This window comes from Nansenia antarctica (assembly GCF_963989245.1).
Source record: "Nansenia antarctica genome assembly, chromosome: 12".
NCBI lineage: Eukaryota > Metazoa > Chordata > Actinopteri > Argentiniformes > Microstomatidae > Nansenia > Nansenia antarctica.
This window is the reverse complement of record NC_137682.1, coordinates 24,625,104-24,646,380: the sequence shown is the minus strand read 5'-3', so window position 1 is coordinate 24,646,380 and position 21,277 is coordinate 24,625,104. Positions and strand designations below refer to the sequence as shown.

The 21,277-nt window shown below is 46.1% G+C and overlaps 1 protein-coding gene across 1 annotated transcript in view; it reads left to right on the top strand.

The window, feature by feature from the left end:
* The window catches only part of arhgef17 (Rho guanine nucleotide exchange factor (GEF) 17), a gene marked incomplete at both ends in the record, with an annotated part of 73,362 nt that overhangs the window by 36,874 nt on the left and 15,211 nt on the right, over positions 1-21,277 (top strand). Inside the window, 4 exon segments of the mRNA XM_080543663.1 lie at positions 13,466-13,543; positions 15,571-15,753; positions 16,811-16,927; positions 21,056-21,148. Coding sequence (XP_080399789.1) covers positions 13,466-13,543; positions 15,571-15,753; positions 16,811-16,927; positions 21,056-21,148 — 471 coding nt within the window.

The following is a 21,277-nucleotide window of genomic DNA, read 5'->3' as shown; positions in this document are numbered from 1 at the left end:
GCGCGCGAGTGAGATCCTCTTCACCAGTTGATTGTGTCCCTGTTCGATGACTTAGTGATTAGCCACATATTGATCCGTACAGATCTGGCGTGCCCTAGAAAGGAGGATTAGATGAGCCACACACTCTCTCTTTCCATGTCCCCTCGTCTACGGCTGCATCACTGTTACATAACTCTCCTCTGTCCAGACAGAAGCCTATGAAGCAGGGGGGACCCGCAGCAGACCGCTAGCCACCTCTCAGGCCTCCGTGTCTGGGCACCTCTCAGGCCTCTGTGTCTGGGCACCTCTCAGGCCTCTGTGTCTGGGCACCTCTCAGGCCTCTGTGTCTGGGCTAATAATAATAATAATAATAATAATAATAATAATAATAATAATCATACATTAGACTTATATAGAGCTTTTCTAGACACTCAAAGACGCTTTACAAACTGGAAAGATAGTAGTAATCAAAAGACACAAAAAGGTTAAGGTAGGGCTGGGAACACATGGGAAGGGGAGGGGGAGAGGGTTAACTGGTGAAGGCAAGTTTGAAGAGGTGGGTTTTGAGGGCCTGTTTAAATGTTGGGAGGGTGTTGGCCTGTCTGATGTGGTTGGGGAGGGCGTTCCAGAGGGACGGGTCTGCGGCTGAAAAGGCCCCATCACCCCAGGTCCAGAGCTTGGTCCGGACAAAAGGGCAGACCAAAGGGCAGACCCCCCTGAGGTCCTCCAGCTCTGGGGGGGGGGATAGAGAGAGAGTGAATGTGATAGAGATTGATGGAGAAGGGAGATGGGAGACAGACTGATGTATTTGTAGGTCGTCGCTTTGTGTGTGGGTTGAGCAGCGCTCCTGATGCTGCTGTTGCTACAGTGAGTGTGGTTGTTAGGGACTACTGTCATCGAGGTGTGGGGGGGGGGGGGGGGGGCTGACGACAGAAGCTTTTATGTTCTGTGTGTTCAATACTTGCTTCCCCCATTGTATATGCAGTGTGCACATATATTGTTTGTGTGCACTCCAGGGAACTCTTCATATATAATACGTGAGAGGTCATATTTTGATATATTTTATACAACAGTATCAATTTCAATTTCGAGTTTCATCCTTTTGCCATCGGACTCTCAGTTGCTCATTTCTCCAGTGTCTGTGCATTCGCATGGCTCCCAGTTTGCGTGGAGGGCCTCACATTTTCACGGCACCTTTTTTAATTTATATAAATACCAACATTTGCGTAAAAGTTGCGTACACATGCTGTTTTTGAGTACGCAACGTTTATAAATGAGGCTACTGTTCAGTGGGTGATGCCTGGCAACACATAAACCAATCAAATACCTTGCTTGGGAAGAGCTCCAAAAAAACTGAATTCAGGTTTTCTTCCACTTTCTACAATGTTGCAAGCTAACACCTATTTGCAAAATAGGCCTAAACCGGTCAGAAAATAAGAGGCATGTGGGAGGAAGGTTCTTGGAATGGAACATCCAATGAGATTACCAGCACAATGCCGTCGCTGCATCAGTTCAATCCAAGCCAGACAAGCCCATCTAAAATCCTCCAGACCTCCAAAGGTGATGTAACAATGTGATTTGGAGGTATGGCTATACAAGACTAGAAATGCATACACACACAGACACACACACACACACACACACACACACACACACACACACAGACACACACACACACACACACACACACACACACACTCACACTCACACATAATCCCCTCTGAATCTTATAAGAGACAGCCTAAACCCTCTGAGCCAATCAAAACCATCAGAAATAGCATGGCTTTGGTCTCTTAGCCAATCAAAACCAGCCAAATGCCATAGGCAAGAACTCTGACTTTGAACTAGAGCCCAACAGTCATACAGGGTTGTTAGAAAAACAAAATCACATATCTTTGAGGTTAGCCTCAGAAGCACATCAGACCTCTAATCTCATTGGCAACAAGACTCTGTCCAATCTGTCTGTGTCAGGGTTCAGTGTGACTGGATGGTTCTCACCTGGGGACATGAATGAATGAATGAATGAATGGTCTTTATTGTCATTGCTACAGTACAGGTACCAAACAACGAAATTTAGGAGGGGTGGCTCCCCTGGTGTTAGGAAAGAAAAAAAAAACACAAGAAGGGAAGGAGCTGGTTTACATAAATAAAGGCTATGTACACTATCCACTATACTATACTGTACAGATAGACGACTAGGGTTGTCATATTGCACAATAGTGTTATTGCACATTTATTTAAAGTGTCGCAGTTTGCAGGCTTGAAATGTACATATTTGTGCCTCAGCACTACACCTGATTTTTTCAGTCCGGCAGCTGCCATCAATCCGTCCAGACTGTCCAGGGCCCAGAACCTAGGTCTTTGCTGTGTTCAGGGCCTGAACACAGCAAGGACATAGAAGTAAACTGAAGGAATAGTTTATTTTATTTTATTTAACCTTTATTTAACCAGGTGACCTCATTGAGATAAAGAATCTCTTTTTCAAGGGGGACCTGGCCAAGAGGGGCAGCACAAGGACACAATCATACATTAAATACACAGATAATAAGATAAGATGTGGCCTGGGGTGGTCCAGTGGTCTAGCATCACGGTCTACAGTGCACACATATGCCCATGTCGGCATGGGTTCGAATCCTGCCCATGCCCTGCTGACATGCCCTCTCTCCCTTCTTCTCCTTACTTTCCTGTCTGTCTTCACTGTATCTGTCCAATAAAATGAAAAATATGAGTGGGACTGCCCCACTCAGAAAAAGAAGCTTAAAAAAAAAGATGATAAGATAAGAAGAATAAGAAATAAAAAATTAAAAGCAGGTTTGGACGGGCACAGATACTGAAATTGATTGAGATTGATTGATTGAGAATGTTTATTTTGGTCCCCTATACAATTCACAATACAGATATGAAAAAATGTACACAGTCACAATGCATAACACCAGGACCAAAAAGGTGTAGGCTGAAGCCATGGCTTATTAAAAGCAATGACAATATAACACAATATATACACAATACAAAATAACAAGAAATGAAAAGCAGGTTTGGGCGGGCACGGATACTGAATTAAAAGCAATGACAATTTCTAATACTTTCATCTTCTAAGTCCTTTAAGATCGTTATGAAAGCATCATAACTGATTAGTTATTTTAGTTTTAAGTCATTCTGACAGCAATCTGTCTCTCATGCCTGTTTTTCTCTGAACTAGGGACCCAACCATAGCTTGGTTAGTGCTAGCCATTCAACTATCTATTAATCCCACTGTAATACTGTAGAAATCTAATAATTATTATTATTATTAATTATTATTAATATTTTATAATACTTTTTCGACAAAATGGTCTTAACTCCTACTCATGTTGCACAACTTGACGTGCACCCTCAGTGGCCTTCCATTATCAGATTATTTGATTCAACGGTGTTACCATGGTAATCCTGTGACCGAAATTAAACGCATAGTCTGGACATAATTTCCCCATGTTAATAATAATAATAATAATGCTTTTTATTTGTATTGCACTTTTCATTCAAAAAGAATCTCAGAGTGCTACAGAGAGAAAAAAAACAACAACCTAAAAACATAATAAGTTAAAAACATAGTTAAAAAAAACAAATCACAAGAATGAACACAGGTTCAGCAGTCAACGGCCTTTTTGAATGAAAAGGTTTTTAGGCCTGTCTTAAAAGAGTCCAGGCTCTGTACTGCCCTTAACTGGCTAGGAAGGCTGTTCCACATGTTCCTATTTCTCTCAAATTGTGTTCTCAAATGTGTTGAAATCTGTGTTAGTGAGCACCGAGACAATCCCTCCACCTGACAGGTGTGGCACATCCAGATGCTGATTAGACAGCATGGTTATTGTACAGATGTGCCTTAGGCTGGTCATGATAAAAGGCCACTCTAAAATGTGTCGTTTTATCACATAGCACAACGCCACAGATGTCGCAAGTTTTGAGTCTTTGAGTCTTTGATTTCAACTCGTGAAAAAATTGGAGCAAAAACAAAAGTGTATATTTTGGTTCAGTGTAATAGTCAGCTGGGACCTAAAAGAACAACATTCCTTGTTTCCAGGGAAGTTCCCTCTGGTTTTTACCTCACAGACCTCACCATCTGACCACACAAGTGCATGAGCACACTCTCCGAAAGAAATGTGACTTGTGGCATAGACCGTTAGAAATCAAACTTCCAGACGAGCCTTTTACACCGAGCTGAGAGCTGAGAGCAAGGATGTCCATTTGAATACCTTTGTATGTATGTGGAGTACATGTGAGGAAGGATGTGTACACCTAACACACACACACAGACACACAGTCCCCTCACCCTGGTGTAACATTCCTTCAGTGTGTGTGTGTGTGTGTGTGTGTCTGTGTCTGTGTATCTGTGGCCCAATCCCAATTCACCCATTGACCCTACCACTTAGCCTTACCCCTGCATTTTGCGCGTTGACGTGTAGAGGTAGCCTGTCCCATTTCTTGTTGGCATGGAGGGTAGGGCCAACTGGTAGGGCTACGTGGCCCTCCAAACTGAGTTTTTTCAGAGGCACACTCCAAACTAGGGTTAAGAACGAGTATTGGAATCTCCCAGAATGCCTTGCGAATGGTCGGCAAGATAGTGGCGGAACGCACCAGCGACAAAAGAAAACCCCAAATGTTTGTTAATAAAGATTTTAAGATTATGATAACGATCAAATTATCTTAGTTTAATGTCATTTCAATGTATTATAGACCTTTTCATAACAAGCAGAGCAAAAAAAACGCTAGTATGCCGATGTCTCTAGTGTCTCTAGAGTCTCTTAGCTAATGTTACAACAATGTTGGGGCCATGCCGAAAGGCGAGTGGCACTCCAAAACGAGGGGGTAGGGCAAAAAAAAAATGAAATGGGATTGGGCCTATGAGTGTGCAGGCTAAGTAGTGCATCTCCAAGGGTGAGTGTGTTTGACAGGTCTGAATGTGAGTACAATGTCAAAAGTCAAAAGTCTACCTGCATGGATCCTGTGTGTTCTGTACATTTACATTTTTTGCCATTTAGCAGACGCCTTTATCCAAAGCAACTTACAACATACATTTTTCTAAGTAAACAAATCATCTGTCCATCACTCATCACAAGAAAAAGTAATCTATGCTAGGGCCAGGGGCCATTGGCAGTCACAATGTTAGAAGAATGACTTTATTAGAAGAATAGAAGAATGTATTTATTTATTTATTTGTATTTCCAGTAGACAGACTGTAGGGACAGTTAAGATGTAGCCTGAAGAGATGGGTCTTCAATCTACGGCAGAAGATAGGTAGTGACTCTGCAGTCCTGACAGCAGATAGGTAGTGACTCTGCAGTCCTGACAGAAGATAGGTAGAGACTCTGCAGTCCTGACAGAAGATAGGTAGAGACTCTGCAGTCCTGACAGAAGATAGGTAGAGACTCTGCAGTCCTGACAGAAGATAGGTAGAGACTCTGCAGTCCTGACAGAAGATAGGTAGAGACTCTGCAGTCCTGACAGAAGATAGGTAGTGACTCTGCAGTCCTGACAGAAGATAGGTAGTGACTCTGCAGTCCTGACAGAAGATAGGTAGTGACTCTGCAGTCCTGACAGAAGATAGGTAGTGACTCTGCAGTCCTGACAGAAGATAGGTAGTGACACTGCAGTCCTGACAGAAGATAGGTAGTGACTCTGCAGTCCTGACAGAAGATAGGTAGTGACTCTGCAGTCCTGACAGCAGATAGGTAGTGACTCTGCAGTCCTGACAGAAGATAGGTAGTGACTCTGCAGTCCTGACAGAAGATAGGTAGTGACTCTGCAGTCCTGACAGAAGATAGGTAGTGACTCTGCAGTCCTGACAGCAGATAGGTAGTGACTCTGCAGTCCTGACAGAAGATAGGTAGTGACTCTGCAGTCCTGACAGAAGATAGGTAGTGACTCTGCAGTCCTGACAGAAGATAGGTAGTGACTCTGCAGTCCTGACAGCAGATAGGTAGTGACTCTGCAGTCCTGACAGAAGATAGGTAGTGACTCTGCAGTCCTGACAGCAGATAGGTAGTGACTCTGCAGTCCTGACAGCAGATAGGTAGTGACTCTGTAGTCCTGACAGAAGATAGGTAGTGACTCTGTAGTCCTGACAGAAGATAGGTAGTGACTCTGCAGTCCTGACAGAAGATAGGTAGTGACTCTGCAGTCCTGACAGCAGATAGGTAGTGACTCTGCAGTCCTGACAGCAGATAGGTAGTGACTCTGCAGTCCTGACAGAAGATAGGTAGTGACTCTGCAGTCCTGACAGCAGATAGGTAGTGACTCTGCAGTCCTGACAGCAGATAGGTAGTGACTCTGCAGTCCTGACAGAAGATAGGTAGTGACTCTGCAGTCCTGACAGAAGATAGGTAGTGACTCTGCAGTCCTGACAGAAGATAGGTAGAGACTCTGCAGTCCTGACAGAAGATAGGTAGAGACTCTGCAGTCCTGACAGAAGATAGGTAATGACTCTGCAGTCCTGACAGAAGATAGGTAATGACTCTGCAGTCCTGACAGAAGATAGGTAGTGACTCTGCAGTCCTGACAGAAGATAGGTAGTGACTCTGCAGTCCTGACAGAAGATAGGTAGTGACTCTGCAGTCCTGACAGCAGATAGGTAGTGACTCTGCAGTCCTGACAGAAGATAGGTAGAGACTTTGCAGTCCTGACTGCAGTGGGCAGCTCGTTCCACCAGCGGGCCGCCAGGACAGTGAAAAGTTGTGACCTAGTAGCGCAACTGCTGCATCCACGTAGAGGCGGCGGTGCCTGGCGGCTAGCGGAGGTGGAAGAGCGGATTGATCGGGCAGTGTGTGTGTGTGTGTGTGTGTGTGTTCTAATGCTGTAGGGTAGCACAGCATTGGACTCGACAGTGACCCGCTGTTCCAGAACATTCTCTGCGCATTCAGTCTTCAAATGTACATTCACGTGTAACTCTCCAAGGGTGCAGGGTGTCTGGTTTAAGTTTCAGAAAGTGGATGAAGTGTATGAAAGTGTATGAAGGCACTTTTTCACACTCATTTGGTGCCCTCTCTACAGTCCTCAGACCACAGACTGTAATGTTGTCCCAGTCTACCACTCTCTCTATCATCACCCCTCTCTCCCTCTTCTCTAACTCCCCCATTACTCTCTCTCACTGTCTCTCTTTCTCTTTCTCTCTCTCTCTCTCTCTCTGTCTCTGTCTCTCTCTCTCTTTCTCTCTCTCTCTCTCTCTCTCTCTCTCTCTCTCACTGTCTCTCTTTCTCTTTCTCTCTCTCTCTCTCTCTCTGTCTCTGTCTCTCTCTCTCTTTCTCTCTCTCTCTCTCTCTCTCTGTCTCTCTCTCTCACTCTGTAGAAGAAACACAAGACACAGTTAAACAGCATTACTGTCTTGGTTCATGGGGTCAAAACCAGGTAACTGGGCCCTTTGTGCCTGAATGACCCAATTACTATGCCAAACAAAAACCCTTGATACGAAATTTGAACAAATCATACTACAATATACTCAAGAACTAGTTCTAAAAACACATTTACTTTAAGTGCTTCGCAGATTCAAAGTTTGGTAATGGAATGACCATCAAAAAAGGATGTTCATCTTCCTACCTATCTACATCTAACAGAAAGACGGTAACCAAATGACTAAATGGGTCCGCCACAGAAATGCATTAAGATGATGTCGGTCAAATAGGTAAACACAGATGGAAATATACAATACACACTCTCATTAAGGAGATGTATTATTTTATCAATGTATATATAACATTGAAAGGTAAATTCATTTTTAAAAACATATTAAATACAAGAAACATAAAATCTCTTAATTTATTGTGATTTTAAATCAATTAGATTTTGTAGTTTTTAGTGTATTATATGTAAAAAAAAAAAAAAAAAGTAGACTAGACTTTTGGCACCAAAAAGCATTTTATATAAAAGAAAAGATGAAAGAAGTAGGCCTTTGTAGACACCCAATCTGCTCCTAGTTTTCTGCAAAGTTAAAATGTTTTTATTGTCTGCAACCAGTGTGGGAATGATTCTAAGAAACTGTCTTGGGGACACCCATACCATATGTGTCTGTGCACTCTTTAATTATAAAGATAAACCCCTTGACGCCCTTTTTGTAGTGTGCAATATGTATGTCATGGTTCTCAATGGCAGTTACTTGTGCTACATATTTGTGTGTGTGTGGCTTTGCTTTCCCCACTGTACTCAACAACAATGACGTTTACATTTTGTGGAGCATGGTATGAGGATGTTGATGGTTTGTAAGAAACCTTTTGAAACCCTTTTAAATTCCATGTCCAACTCTTTTGGGTTCCATGTAGAAACTCTCTGTAAAAAGGGTTCTACATGGAACTTCAAAGGGTTCCAAAACTGTTTGTCCACATGAAAATGACCCTTTTAGGTTCTGTACCTATGCAATAAGTCAGTGTAGCCAATTCAATTTCAGTCATTCTGTTCCCGATTACTGATTCATTCATAAACTAAATTGATATCAGTAAAAACACTGCAAGTATTTGGTAGGTCCACCTATACTTGTAACTTTCATTATCCTCACTCCTCATGAAGCAGACATTTGTAAATTGGAGACTGGGAAATGATTGTTAAACTTACAAAAGACAAACCATTTCCTCAAAATGCCATTTCCAAACGCCATGACCTCCCCTCTGAAGACTCTAACCCTGTTTCTTACACATGTTTCATATGTTTGACCACAAGTCAAAGCCTTTGCTCATCCCTATTCTTATAATGTCAGATGGTTGAGATACATGTATATTCAAAATATATTTCTCATTTCCTTTACTCTCTTAGCTTTCATTTGGCACCCAATTTAATATGCTCAATTTAATATGCTCGGATGAATTGTACATTTTGATCCCCATGGGTTCTTCTACATGGAACTGCCCCCTAGCTCTCTGTGGTGTTTGAAGTCATGTCTGGCTTAAGCCCAATGCACACGGCGTGCCATTTTGTCGCACCGCCGAATTCGATTCCATTGTTTTGAATGCATCTCAATGAGACAATGCACACGGCATGCTATGCGATATTGTCGCACGACAACATTCGATTCTCCATTCACATTCATTCATTCATTGGTGTGAATTGAGAATCGAATGTTGTCGTGCGACAAAATCGCACGCCGTGTGCATTGGCCTTCAGTCTTTTTGGGGTGTGAAGGAGTTCTAATCTGGAACCCCCATGGCCACTGAATCAATAGACAACAACATTTTATCTCAATTAGCCTTAGCCTCAGCAATCATCTTCAATCATCTTCACCCCCTCCATCACTTTCTCCTCTCTCTTAACTCTACTATGTGGTACAGTCGGAGATCAGAGTACATAGTTAATGAGTCATGTCTGATGAATTGCTTAGTCATGTGCTGCTTTGTTGTGTGTTCTCAATGACTTATCCCCCCCGTCTGTTTGTCTATTTTTGTCATAAAAATTAAATGAAGCCATTTTGTGTGTGTGTGTGTGTGTGTGTGTGTGAACCCTACATACTGGGACATGGAAATATGTAGGGACAGAACACATACCTGGTGTGAACCTTGTGACTGAGCTAATGATCTGAGGTGTTTGTGTGTGGTGTGTGTGCGTGTGTGCGCGTGTGTGCGTGCGTGCGTGTGGTGTGTGCGCGTGCGTGTGTGTGTGTGCACGTGCACCCTGGTAATGCTTGCTGTGGGAAGGAGGATGCTGCTGCTTGGCAGTGAAACTTTGAATGGGGCTACGGCCTGTCATGGATACATGATAATAATAATACTAATAATAATAGTAACTTTAATTTATATAGCGCCTTTCAAAAAGCCCAAGGACGCTTTACAGGGGAATGATCGGACAGACAAAACAAAACAAACAAAACAAAACTGAAACAATGACTAGGGGCCAAAGGCCTTGGAGAACAGATGAGTTTTGAGGGCTAGTTTGAAGGAGTCCAGGGTGGGGGCGTTGCGGATCACTGTGGGGAGGGAGTTCCAGAGGGTAGGTGCGGCCACGCTGAAGGCTCTGTCCCCAAAGGTCCGTAGCACGTGTCTCATTAGCTACCTGGGGTCTGGCGCTGTCTCTTCTCTCCTCTAGACCAGAGATATGTGTCAACTCTTCATTCTGTAGGTGTGTTGACACTGCAGCTTCCCCATTGGTTGACAGTGTCTTCCATCAGGGCCAAATGAGAGGAGAGGAGAATTCAATTCCACTGTATTTTTTAAAGAGTGTGTGTGAAGGCTGTCTGGGTGTGAAGGCTGTCTGTCTGGGGTGTGAAGGCTGTCTGTCTGGGTGTGAAGGCTGTCTGGGGTATGAAGGCTGTCTGGGTGTGAAGGCTGTCTGGGTGTGAAGTCTGTCTGGGGTGTGAAGGCTGTCTGTCTGGGTGTGAAGGCTGTCTGTCTGGGTGTGAAGGCTGTCTTTCTGGGGTGTGAAGGCTGTCTGTCTGGGTGTGAAGGCTGTCTGTCTGGGTGTGAAGGCTGTCTGTCTGGGTGTGAAGGCTGTCTGTCTGGGGTGTGAAGGCTGTCTGTCTGGGGTGTGAAGGCTGTCTGTCTGGGTGTGAAGGCTGTCTGTCTGGGGTGTGAAGGCTGTCTGTCTGGGTGTGAAGGCTGTCTGTCTGGGGTGTGAAGGCTGTCTGTCTGGGTGTGAAGGCTGTCTGTCTGGGTGTGAAGGCTGTCTGTCTGGGTGTGAAGGCTGTCTGTCTGGGTGTGAAGGCTGTCTGTCTGGGGTGTGAAGGCTGTCTGTCTGGGGTGTGAAGGCTGTCTGTCTGGGTGTGAAGGCTGTCTGTCTGGGGTGTGAAGGCTGTCTGTCTGGGTGTGAAGGCTGTCTGTCTGGGGTGTGAAGGCTGTCTGTCTGGGTGTGAAGGCTGTCTGTCTGGGGTGTGAAGGCTGTCTGTCTGGGTGTGAAGGCTGTCTGTCTGGGTGTGAAGGCTGTCTGTCTGGGGTGTGAAGGCTGTCTGTCTGGGGTGTGAAGGCTGTCTGTCTGGGTGTGAAGGCTGTCTGTCTGGGGTGTGAAGGCTGTCTGTCTGGGTGTGAAGGCTGTCTGTCTGGGTGTGAAGGCTGTCTGTCTGGGTGTGAAGGCTGTCTGTCTGGGGTGTGAAGGCTGTCTGTCTGGGGTGTGAAGGCTGTCTGTCTGGGGTGTGAAGGCTGTCTGTCTGGGTGTGAAGGCTGTCTGTCTGGGTGTGAAGGCTGTCTGTCTGGGTGTGAAGGCTGTCTGTCTGGGTGTGAAGGCTGTCTGGGTGTGAAGGCTGTCTGTCTGGGTGTGAAGGCTGTCTGTCTGGGTGTGAAGGCTGTCTGTCTGGGGTGTGAAGGCTGTCTGTCTGGGTGTGAAGGCTGTCTGTCTGGGTGTGAAGGCTGTCTGTCTGGGGTGTGAAGGCTGTCTGGGTGTGAAGGCTGTCTGTCTGGGTGTGAAGGCTGTCTGTCTGGGGTGTGAAGGCTGTCTGTCTGGGTGTGAAGGCTGTCTGTCTGGGGTGTGAAGGCTGTCTGTCTGGGTGTGAAGGCTGTCTGTCTGGGTGTGAAGGCTGTCTGTCTGGGGTGTGAAGGCTGTCTGTCTGGGGTGTGAAGGCTGTCTGTCTGGGTGTGAAGGCTGTCTGTCTGGGGTGTGAAGGCTGTCTGTCTGGGTGTGAAGGCTGTCTGTCTGGGGTGTGAAGGCTGTCTGTCTGGGGTGTGAAGGCTGTCTGTCTGGGTGTGAAGGCTGTCTGTCTGGGTGTGAAGGCTGTCTGTCTGGGTGTGAAGGCTGTCTGTCTGGGTGTGAAGGCTGTCTGTCTGGGTGTGAAGGCTGTCTGTCTGGGTGTGAAGGCTGTCTGTCTGGGGTGTGAAGGCTGTCTGGGTGTGAAGGCTGTCTGGGGTGTGAAGGCTGTCTGTCTGGGGTGTGAAGGCTGTCTGTCTGGGTGTGAAGGCTGTCTGTCTGGGGTGTGAAGGCTGTCTGTCTGGGTGTGAAGGCTGTCTGTCTGGGTGTGAAGGCTGTCTGTCTGGGGTGTGAAGGCTGTCTGTCTGGGTGTGAAGGCTGTCTGTCTGGGGTGTGAAGGCTGTCTGTCTGGGGTGTGAAGGCTGTCTGTCTGGGTGTGAAGGCTGTCTGTCTGGGTGTGAAGGCTGTCTGGGGTGTGAAGGCTGTCTGTCTGGGGTGTGAAGGCTGTCTGTCTGGGTGTGAAGGCTGTCTGTCTGGGTGTGAAGGCTGTCTGGGTGTGAAGGCTGTCTGTCTGGGTGTGAAGGCTGTCTGGGGTGTGAAGGCTGTCTGTCTGGGTGTGAAGGCTGTCTGTCTGGGTGTGAAGGCTGTCTGTCTGGGGCGTGAAGGCTGTCTGTCTGGGTGTGAAGGCTGTCTGTCTGGGTGTGAAGGCTGTCTGTCTGGGGCGTGAAGGCTGTCTGTCTGGGGTGTGAAGGCTGTCTGTCTGGGTGTGAAGGCTGTCTGGGGTGTGAAGGCTGTCTGTCTGGGTGTGAAGGCTGTCTGGGGTGTGAAGGCTGTCTGTCTGGGTGTGAAGGCTGTCTGTCTGGGTGTGAAGGCTGTCTGGGGTGTGAAGGCTGTCTGTCTGGGTGTGAAGGCTGTCTGTCTGGGTGTGAAGGCTGTCTGTCTGGGGCGTGAAGGCTGTCTGTCTGGGTGTGAAGGCTGTCTGTCTGGGTGTGAAGGCTGTCTGTCTGGGGCGTGAAGGCTGTCTGTCTGGGGTGTGAAGGCTGTCTGTCTGGGTGTGAAGGCTGTCTGGGGTGTGAAGGCTGTCTGTCTGGGTGTGAAGGCTGTCTGGGGTGTGAAGGCTGTCTGGGTGTGAAGGCTGTCTGGGGGGGGAAGGTTCCATTGGTTTGGATGAGACTGATTCGTGATTTGAGATCATGAATGATTTGGTTCCATTATGTTTCCTCTACAGGAGACTTGAATACTGTTGTCTGCTTTTTGAATTGCTCTTTCTCTTCTCTTGTTCCTCCTCTTTCTCATGCTCTGTCTCTCCATCTCTCCCTAAGTCTTTCTCTCCATCACGTCCTCTCCTCCTTTTGCTTGCCTCTGTATTGTTGGTTATGTGGCCTTTAAACAGACAGACAGGCAGGCAAGCAGGCAGACACACACACACACACTGGGGGGTATTCTATCAACGTCGCTAACGGGAAAATCCAGGCTTATTTTTGTTAACTCTCGCGAGACTTCTGGTAAATGGTAAACAGACTGACTTATATAGTGCCTTTATCCAAAGCGCTTTACAACGGCCTCTCATTCACCCATTCACACACACATTCACACACCAATGGCGAGGTAGGCAAGCTACCATGCAAGGCGCCGGCCCGCTCACTGGGAGAAATTTGGCGTTCAGTGTCTTGCCCATGGACACTTCGTCATGTGGCCAGCCGGGGCTCAAACCGCCCGATCTGCAAACCTTGCGATCATTAGATGCCGGCTCTACCTCCTGAGCCACAGCCGCCCCACAACATAAGCCTGGATTTTCCTTTAGCATCATTGACGGAATACCCCCCTGCTATTTTAGCTAGCTTTAGCGCGTGCGTGTGTGTTATGTCCATGTGTAGAGTGTGTATTGTGTGGTGTGTAACTGTGCTGTGTCTCTCTACAGGATATGAGGAGACATGTCATGATGACCCTCCTGGACACTGAGCAGTCTTACGTGGAGTCCCTACGAACGCTCATCCAGGTATTGTAATTCACACACACACACACACACACACACACACACACACACTGTTATACAAAATGCTCATATAATGATATTATGGGTTTTACCTCACCCACAGTTCTCTCTCTCACCTCAAACAACCTCATAGCCCCTCTTATAGTAACAGCCCCCCCCCCAGCCCCCACCGCTGTCCTCTGATGGCGCTGTTCCATAACATTGGCAGGCAGTGTTGAGCACACAGTGTGTGTGTGTGTGTGTGTGTGTGTGTGTGTGTGTGTGTGTGAGATAGGAAGAGAGAGAGTGGAATAGATATGTTGCTCTCTTTTATCCTAGGGAGGATGGAGTGAAAGAAAAAGTAGGAGAGAGAGGGGGCCTGGTTTCTAAAACCGTGCGTAGGATTGGTGTTAAAAGGTTGCGTACATATGAAAGACAGAACGTTTTAAGCACATCAAATATTCTGATTTATAACACAGTACGTACGCACATGTGACGGCAGTTTCCCTTTATAAATCACAATCAACTCTACATTTTGCGCAACAATGAAGGCAAATCCGGACAGAAAGGCCCCAAAAAAAAGATTTCACCCAGTGAAATTCTGCACAACAGTTCTGCACAACAAACACATGATAACAATATGAAACTGTGCGCTCGTATCTGCCCGACTGAGACATCGGAAAACGGCATCAGTTTAAACGTAATTTGTCCTACTGTTCTTCTTCTTATTTATGCGAATACATTTCATAACATGCAAGTATTGTTTAATAATTACAGATCCAATGAAATATGATTCCCAATTAAACTGTACAAGGGTTGTTTTGCAAAAAATTGATATCTTCGTTTGTATTTATGATCTTGAATCATGCGTTTTTGTGTGTACTCCAGGGTGTACTCCAGGGAACTCTTCATATAGAATGCGTGAGATGGAAAATGTCAATTTATTGTACACAATGATGTGTACATTTCGAAGCGTTTCTCAGGTTTCATCCTTCTGCCATCGGAGTCGCAGTTGCTAATTTCTCCAGTGTATGTACGCATGGGTCAGAGTGACCCTGGAGGAGCATGGGTCAGAGTGTCCCTGGAGGACCAAAAAATTCTCACGCCGAGTTTGTTTTTGATGCGTTTTCATTTATAAATCCCCACATTTCCTTAAAAGCGGTGTCGGCCTACTTTTGTGCGTACGCAACGTTTCTAAAGGAGGCCCAGAGAGAGAGAGAGAGAGAGAGAGAGAAAGAGAGATGACAGCCCAGTCACTGATACCCAAGTGACTCAGTGAAGAGGCCTTGGCAGTGTTCCCATGGCGACAAGTGGAGCGGTTACCACAGTTTGTGTGTTGAGGCTGCCTCACCACAGCAGCTCAGACAGCAGCAGAGTCAGTTGATGTTCGTTCCTTCTAGGGCACTCCCTGAACAAATGAGCACTCCCTCAACATTAAACAAAAGCCAAACACAGGCTCTCACGTTACACTAATGCACGCACATACACACACACACACACATACACACACACACACACACACACACACACACACACACACACACACACACACAGAGTAACTGGCAAAGTTGTACCCTGACACATACCAACCTTAATAGAAAGCCATGCGTACGTACGTGCATGCATGCATGTGTGTGTTTGTGCGTGTGTGTGTTTAATGGGGTTTGTTAAATGTTTCCATTTTGTGAGCTTCGGTTTTGGGAAAAAATAGTTAGTGAGTTTTCTATCAATACTACCATTTCTGTAGTGCCGCACGTCACTGTAGAGATGGAGGGAGGGAGGGAGGGAGGGAGAGAGGGAGGGAGGGAGAGAGAGAGAGAGAAGGAAAAATATTCCATATCCTCTGTTTTGAAAAATGAAAAACATTTGAGACTGCAGATACTGTGGCCCCATGGGGCCAGAGAGGTATTTCCTTTCATCAAAGCCTGTCCTCATACACACACACACACACACACACACACACACACACACACACACACACACACACAGTCAGCCTAACAGCCCTACTCATGTTGTCCTTATCCCCATCTCCCCCCTCTCTCTCCATCTAGGGGTATATGAGGCCTTTGAAGCAGCCAGACGGAGGACCCCTAGTTGATCCCTCGTTAGTTGATGAGATGTTCTACCAGATCCCAGAGATCCTGGAGCACCACGAGCACTTCCTGGAACAGGTCACGGGCTGCGTCAGCCAATGGCACGACAGACAGACTGTAGGACACCTCCTCGTCCAATCCGTGAGTGTTCCAATGTTGTAAAAATGTTGTAAAAATGCTAAAAGTGTTAGCATTGCTTTTTCAGTTTTTTTCAACGAGGCTCACGGAGATATCGGTTGTGTCGCCCCCCCCCCCCCCCCCCCCCCCGCCATGACACCTCATGTTTCTAACTAGAGGGGCCTCTTTGATGTCACGATGACGTACACCCCTTATAGAGTAACGGACACTTTCACTAGGACCCCTCACCCTCCAACCCTTTTTGCTCCCTAAACTCCCCCCCCCTCTTCCCCTCCTTTTTCCTGCTAGGGTCTTCTTTTAGAGGGATGTTCATGACAGTATGTACAAAATACTGTCAGGACTGGTGTAGGAGGGGTCTGTCAGGACTGGTGTAGTCTCTGTGTAGGAGGACTGGTGGAGGAGGGAGGAGGGAGGGGCTGGAGGAGGAGGGAGGGGCTGGAGGAGGGAGGAGGGAGGGGCTGGAGGAGGAGGGAGGAGGGAGGGGCTGGAGGAGGAGGGAGGATGGAGGAGGGAGGGGCTGGAGGAGGAGGGAGGAGGGAGGGGCTGGAGGAGGAGGGGTGACAGGTGTCAGAGGTGTGTGGGCAGTCGATGACAGAAGAGCTTTTTTCCCATCCTGGTATCGCTCCTCAGTTGGAGAGCAGCTTCTTTCATGAGGGCTCTAAATGTCTATTCCTGTGTGTGTGTGTGTGTGTGTGTGTGTGTGTGTGTGTCTGTGTGTGTGTGTGTCTGCGTGTGCACGCGCGCACGCTTTCAATGAGGCTGAGACCATATTATTTAGTTCATGTTCTACTCTGTTTGGAGTCTTCCTGTGTATAATGATTATTGACCAATCGCAACCAGAGCCAATTTACCTGTTGCTGGGCAGGATTCACAACTGTACATTGACATCACTGTTTACATGTTAACATTCTGTCTCCCTCTCTCTCTCTCTCTCTCTCTCTCTCTCTCTCTCTCTCTCTCTCTCTCTCTCTCTCTCTCTCTCTCTCTCTCTTCTCTCTCTCTCTCTCTCTCTCTCTCTCTCTCTCTCTCTCTCTCTCTCTCTCTCTCTCTCTCTCTCCAGTTCTCCAAAGAGATACTTGCAAATATTTACTCAGCATACATCGATAACTTTTTGAACGCCAAAGACGCTGTGAGAATCGCTAAGGAGGCCAAACCAGCATTCCACAAGTTTCTAGAGGTGAGTGTGTGCGTCTGTGGCACGGGGGGGCAGGGGGCGGGGGGGGTGCATAGATGAGTATAGCACGGGTGTAGATAGGCATACTGTAGGTGCATGAACATGCCAGTGTCAACAAGACAGTGTCTTCATTTACTATATACTCACTGAACACTTTATTAGGAACTCTATACTAATATGGGGTAGGGCCTCCCTCAAAACAGCCTAAATTTGTTGTGGTGTTGGAAACATTCCTTTGAGATTGTTAGGGGAAATATTGAAGTATCTAAATAGACAATAGAAAAAGGTAGCCCGATTTCTTCAAATGCATAGAAAAGGTGTTTAATAGTTTTTTTGCAAAAGGAGGACATTTTACAAGCATGACAGACACGGTCTGACAGTCAAACATTCTCAGAAAGGTGACCTCAAAACAGACAGCCAGGATTTGTATAGACAGGTAAAAGTCCCGCCCTCGTGTGAGGTACAAGCCAATCACAGACATTTCCTGTCTGCATCTGTGATGAGGAGGGGGTCACATGACGCTAGCTGTGATGCAAAATTATTCTTCAATTATTATTTTCAGAAGAGGTTACGGGGGATTGACCGCCACTTTCTCTCCCAGATACAAAGGTGGAAAAGGAACACAAAAGGCCGCCAAATGGTTCTGGTCTGGTTCTGGTCTGGTTGGCCTGGGAAACACCACGGCCCAGAACTGCTTTAGCTCATGTTCTCACATGAAAGTTCAGAATCATGAGCCGGAACAAGTGGATGAGTTTGCAACATTGTTGCATAAATTATTTCTCTGATTTGCGTTCTCACAGCCCTTTATGTAAACAAAGTAACATACGCAACAGACGTGGTAGTTGATTGGTCAGAACAATTGAAAATTGCCCGTTCGTCCCGCTCTTATCCAGATCAACATGCATGCGCTGTTGTTTTCCTATGGACTGCCTCGATGCGTCGTTTCTAACCGGAGCGAAACCACCCTTTTCAAGCGGAGCATCCGTTGGTTGTTTGCTCCGGGAGCGACTTTGAATGCGCAGCTCTCACAGCTCCAAACGACGCAGAGCAAAGCGAATTTTATCCTAAACTCCGATTCCAAGTGAAGCAAATGTTCTAGTGAGAACACACCCTTAGATTGCTCATGATCTTTGTGATCATTTAACTGTGTCTGTTGTCTAGCCAATGTCAAGTTTCTAGTAGAGGAAACTGGTTTTCATTGTCTACCAGGTTGGGGTCGTCAATGTGTTAATCTGCCCAGACAGTCTGACTGATAGTCATAAAAGTAGCAATGAATAACATGTCTTATCAGACAAATGATTCCCCTACAAGATTCTGGTCCTGGGTTTCCGTTAACCGATAATTACCGGTCTTTGTCCGGTAAAAGTTGTTGAAGTCCCACCAATTGAAAAGTCGTCGGACATATTGTCCGGTGAAAATAATTCCCTTTGAATACAATTCGCTAAAGTTCACATTCTGATTCCTTCTATTTTAAAAAAGACGAATATATAGGCTATGTATTTCTTTTATTATGATATGATTTGACACCGGCATGATGATGACTCCTAATGTGTAGGCCGGCCTATGCGAAACAGCGCACAGTGCCACATGGGATTGATGCCAGATGGGATTACAGCTTAACCAGTCTATTACCGCTTAAACACAGTAGCCCATTCGGCGGTAACCCATGCCTATCTGGCAACCCTGCCAACCCGTCCACCATAGTAATACGCAAACGTCGGTGTCATGACAGCGCTTCGTGGTTATGGGGGCTTGCGTTTCTCAACAGCCTGCGAAGTCCTCATCCGAGACTTCAGCGAAATTTACCCAGAGTGGGTTACAACTGGCCAAGATAGCCTGCTTGATTCCCGTCTCCAGTGTGCCTGCAGAGATTCTCTCTGCAGAACCGAATTAAAACTGCGGACCGAAGTCGCCTTGGGGAGGGCAAGGTCACACGGCTAATGCGCATTGCAAGTTGCGGAGAGACACTTTGCAGCTTTGATTTCAAGTCCGCAGCTGCACGCTTCAATGCTGCCAAAAAGCGACGTAGGCCTAATAAGTAGCTGAATTATATGAGCAGCCATTGTTATTTTCAGAGTTTTTACTCTAGGCTATTTTATTTAAGGCTATCCCTATCTATCTGAGAAAAGGCATAGGCGATAGGCCTAGGCTGTAACATCGAACGGAAATTAGCCTATACATACGCATTGCAAGTTAATTTAAAGCCTATTTATTTTCAAAGAGTTTTATTCTATTTTATTTGATCTGATAAAAGGCATATGAACGGAAATTAGGCTAGCCGTGTCACGCCAGAAGCCTACATGCTTGCACTGTTACTGTTCAATAAAATGTTATACATCTAGACATTGTGGTATTTCTTTATATACGTATCCCAGACTGCCTATCAATTGTTTCTCAATAAACAGTTATGTTCTCCCCATTGTCATACTCCCGAGCTAAACGAAATGCCTTCCCAACCAGCGAGACCTGGTTATAGAAATGACGTTGTTTTATTGATTTTAAAAAAGGGTAAAAACTGGAAAGAGAAAATAGAAAACCTCACATTAATCCCAAACAATTTAACAAACTTCAGTTAACGTAATGTGGAGTCCGTTCATTGATCGATGCTGTCTGTTCAGTTCCCAGTGAGGCGCCCTTTCAGCGCTGGACCCGTTCAGCGCTGGATTTGACGCATGGCATAGCGCGCATGCGTCAAATCATGTTATATTATTATATACTATATAGCTCGCATCTAATCGTATCGGATGAGAAATAGACATTAAACGGCATATATAGGCCGCTACACAACAGTAATCACCGCGACAAACAGCTATATTAGATTTGGAGAAAAAAAAATATGATTTTGATTTTTTTTTTTTTTTTATATTTTAATATGATGACCGGAATATATCACGTTTGTCCGGTAAATCGAATTCTTCCCGGACACGATGTCCGACGGCAAATTTTTCTAACGGAAACCCTGTTCTGGTCCATGATGGACATGATTGCATCACACAATTCCTGCAGATTTTTCAGGTGCACTTTCAAGCTGTGAATCCCCCATTCTACCACATCCCAAATGTGTTCTATTGGATTCAGATCCGGTGATTGGGAAGGCCACTGAAGAACACTGAACTCATTATCATGTTCATGAAACCAGTTTGAGACGACTTTTGCTTTGTGACATGGTGCATTATCATGCTGGAAGTAGCCATTAGAAGATGGGTACATTGTGGCCATGAAGGGATGCACATGGTCAGCAACAATACTCAAAATAGACATTCAAGCGATGATAATTGGTATTAACGGGCCCAAAGTGCGCCAAGAAAACAATGTCCACACCATTACACCACCTTAATGTGGACAGGTGTCCCCAATAAAGTGTTCAGTGAGTTTATGTTCGCTCTCTATCTGTGCACTTGCTATATACTTACTACTACTACTCTATGTTACATGTTTGTGTGTCTGTCGCTGTAGGTGTACATCTGTGTGTGTGTGTGTGTGTGTGTGTGTGCGTGTGTGTGTGTGTGTGTGGGGGGGGGGGGCGCCTTATTCCAAAGACTTATAATCTTACAATCGATACATTTGACTAAGCAAGTGAATCATCAATTCACCAGTTGTAGCAGGAAGAGTAATCTAGCTCAGGCCAGGGGCCATTGGCAGTCGTCGTGATAGAAGTGTGTGTGTGTGTGTGTGTGTGTGTGTGTGTGAGTGTGTCTGTCCTTCTGTGTCTGTGTCTGTCTGTGTGTGTGTGTGTGTGTGTGTGTGTGTGTGTGTGTGTGTGTGTGTGTGTGCGTCTGTGTCTGTTTCTTTTTGTTACCTGTCTGTCAATGTGTATTCCCTCTCCTCTCTAAAGCTAACCTTTTGGAATGTGTCTGTCAGTTAAAAAGTCACCGGTCGTTTCTCAGTAACAGGATGTGTCAGTTATAATGATCTGAACCACAGCGCCACCTACTGGACTATGTGAAATATGTGTCAGACTACAAGTTTGTGCCTTTCTTTCACCCTTCTCCATCTCTCCTCTCTCTCTCCCTCTCTCTCTCTCTCTCTCCCTCCTACTGCCTTCATCTCTCTCTCTCTCTCCCTCCTACTGCCTTCATCTATCTCTCTCTCTCTCTCCCTCCTCCTGCCCTCTCCATCTCTCTCTCATAGCAAAGTATGCGTGAGAACAAGGAGAAGCAGGCTCTGGGAGACCTGATGATTAAGCCTGTCCAGAGGATCCCTCGCTACGAGCTGATCGTCAAGGTAACCCTCCCCCTGTCTGCTCCTCTGGGATGATGTGTTGATGGAGCTGAGTGGATCATCACAGGTCTGGGCTCAGTATGGACAGTTGAGAGAAGTTTATTCACACAGCCGGGGGCAGGGTCGGTACGC